The 3,005-nt window shown below is 36.8% G+C and overlaps 1 protein-coding gene across 1 annotated transcript; it reads left to right on the forward strand.

Moving 5' to 3' along the window:
- Positions 1-100: 100 nt before the first annotated feature.
- Positions 101-1,459, forward strand: LOC129572099 (uncharacterized protein K02A2.6-like). Its single transcript, XM_055452015.1, has 2 exons — positions 101-488; positions 609-1,459. The coding sequence occupies exons 1-2, from the start codon at positions 101-103 to the stop codon at positions 1,457-1,459; spliced, it is 1,239 nt and encodes a 412-aa protein (XP_055307990.1).
- The last annotated feature ends 1,546 nt before the right edge of the window (positions 1,460-3,005 follow it).

Genomic DNA, 3,005 nt, shown 5'->3' on the forward strand with positions numbered 1-3,005 from the left:
TGCAAATGGAACTATTGGCGCGTCATCTCTTGGTGAATCCGTTCACATGCCTCAATTGATGGAATGTGACACAATCAATTCCATGGATTGTAGTTACATAATGTACGCCGATTTCGATAATGTGTTACAATTGAATTTCAAAAACATAGCTGTCGAAACTCGTCGTGATCCTATTTTATCCAAATTGTTGGAAGCAATCAATTTTGGAACAGTACAACGTCTCACCGGTACTGAGTTCGAGCCATTTCGGCATCGACATTTGGAATTGTCGGTGGAAGCTGATTGCATATTATGGGGTTATCGTACCGTAATACCAACCAAATTGCGTGAGAAAGTGTTACAAGTTCTACATCAATCACATTTAGGCATTGTGAAAACAAAATCGCTCGCACGTTCTTATGTGTGGTGGCCTAAATTAGATTTCGATATTGAGCAATTGATTAAAGGCTGTGAATCATGTCATAAGGTTTTGCCAAATCCTGAGCGTAGTGAGTTAATTTCATGGGAACCAGCTGATTCAGTTTGGTCGCGCATTCACATCGACTACGCTGGCCCGATTAAAAGATTTTTTTTCCTAATTATTGTCGATTCTTTTTCCAAATGGATAGAAGTTTTCAAAACCACTTCATCCACATCAGCCGTAACGATCAAACACTTGCGTGAAACTTTTTGTCGTTTTGGATTGGTCGAGGTGATTGCATCCGATAACGGTACGCAACTCACATCGCAAGAATTCAAACACTTTGCTGCAATGAATGGCATCAGACAAATCTTGATTCCACCAGGACATCCCGCATCCAATGGACAAGCGGAAAATTCTGTTAAGACGTTTAAAAAGTCGATTTACGCGAATTTACACGATAAAAAACCGGAAAACTTTGATGTAATAATTAATCGATTTTTAGCCGATTACCGAGCAACAAAACATTGCACGACGAAAGAAACACCATATAAATTAATGTTCAATAGGGAAATGCGAACAAGATTTAATATTTTTAGACCACCTACAACTAAAGAAAATATTCTTGAAAGTCAACAAAAAGCCGTTAAAAATTTTAAAGGTCATCGTGAGATTCAATTTAATATCGATGATATTGTCATCATTCGCGATTATTCCGATCCTAATAATCCAACTTGGGAAAAAGCAATAATTTCTGAAATAATTGGCCCGCGATCGTATCTTTGCAAATTTGTTCATAGTGGTAGAGTTATTAAACGCCACTTAGATCAAATAAGGGGAATTGTTGATAAAGAAGCTAATGCACAAGTCAATACTGAAAGCGATACAATCAGTGAGAGTGGGGCAGTTGTGCCGAAACATGACACGGCAGCGCCGATGGATGCAACTGCGATAGTGGACGAAACTCGGAAGGATGGTGCAATTCAACCGAAAAACGCCAAGAAACCCAAACGTACTGCACATCGCATGAAACTGAGATCACGCAGCAACAACAAATAATTCAATCAGTGCAGCAATTCATTTTCATTCGATTTTTTATCATACGGTTATTTTTTTTTTTTCAATTCAGTATTTTTTTTTTCATTCAGAATATATAATTTTTATTTTCATACTTTGAATATTTGAAACATTCCATACTATTTTTTTTCTCTGCACAAAATTTTTTTTAAATTCAAGTTAGTTTCATAATTCAAATGATTTTGTTATTTGATAAGAATTCAACTTTTGTGAGGAGGAGAGATAGTCATAAGAATTTAAAATTGTTACTAACATTTTTCCCTTCTGGAAGCAATTTACATTTATTTATGTTAAACACAAATTTCAAATCGATGTAATATTTCCAACTTAAGGAGAGAGATGTTGTGTATGCTTGATAAATACGAATCTACTTTAACACTCAACGAAACTAGTACTACTGTTTGTACTGACAACGACTAACCAACTTCATGTTAATCGAAATGTATAAATAGCAGTTTGACATATAATAAAAGTCTCTTTTACTAACCACCACTCGAGCGTAATACATTACAGATTTGGCGTAAATTTATCATTACGTTCATTCATATTCGCTTAAAAAGCAACGTTGCCAGAACATGCACAATCTCGTTTGTGTGTGCAATGTCTATTGCGCGTTAATTTTCAGCATCGGACCAGCAAGCAACTGAGTTGTTCGTCGAACAACTAATTATAATACACTTGAAAATTGCACATAAGTGTGAGCGAAATAGCATAAGTTTTCGACGCTCGAGTTTTTTTCCATATAGGCCAATGCAATTGAATATAATATTATTAAATTTTTGCACATGGAAATATCTCGAAAACGGCTGGGTAAATCGGCAAAATGGACCGTGATGTCACTCCCTAAAGGGAGTGTATACACCCGACTGGTTTGATGGCCTAGAATACAAATCCGGTGAAATTTCGGCTGATTCATGGATTCTCTGGATTTGGCCAGATTCCTGTGCTTCCTTTTTTATGTGCATTTGTAAACACATTCTACCTATGTTTTGTTATGAAAGAAATTGAAGTGCTAGAATCAGGTCGAATCCTGAGAATCCATGGATCAGCCGAAATTCCACCGGATTTGTATTCTGGGCCGTCAAACCAGCCGGGTGTTTACACTCCCTTTGGGAGTGACATCACGGTCCATTTTGCCGATTAACCCAGCCGTTTCTGAGATATATCCATGTGTACATTTGGCCATAGAAGCCAATGCAATACCAGCGGCGCTCCGAGGTTTTCATACAAACTTCCCATGTAGACGGTCGCAATACAGCCGTAAATCGAAAAAAGAGTTAAAAATTTTTTTTTCGATTTTGATACAGTATTTATTGTGCCCAATCCATTGGTGCTATCGCCAGATCGAAATTCGCATTCCTTGTTATCAAAATTATCATAAAAAAGCCTCAAGTCAAAATGCACAACTAAAACGCCTCATACATTTGTATTGAATAAAAGAGTCCCATGAATAAAGTGAGAATAAAAGTGCCCCATAATCATGGGACACTTTTATGCTCACTTTTTTCTTGAGTCTCTTTTGTTGCTA

Source organism: Sitodiplosis mosellana, unplaced genomic scaffold (genome assembly GCF_009176505.1).
Source record: "Sitodiplosis mosellana isolate CC-2019 unplaced genomic scaffold, AAFC_SMos_1.0 Smas_scaffold_4118, whole genome shotgun sequence".
Classification (NCBI taxonomy): Eukaryota; Metazoa; Arthropoda; class Insecta; order Diptera; family Cecidomyiidae; genus Sitodiplosis; species Sitodiplosis mosellana.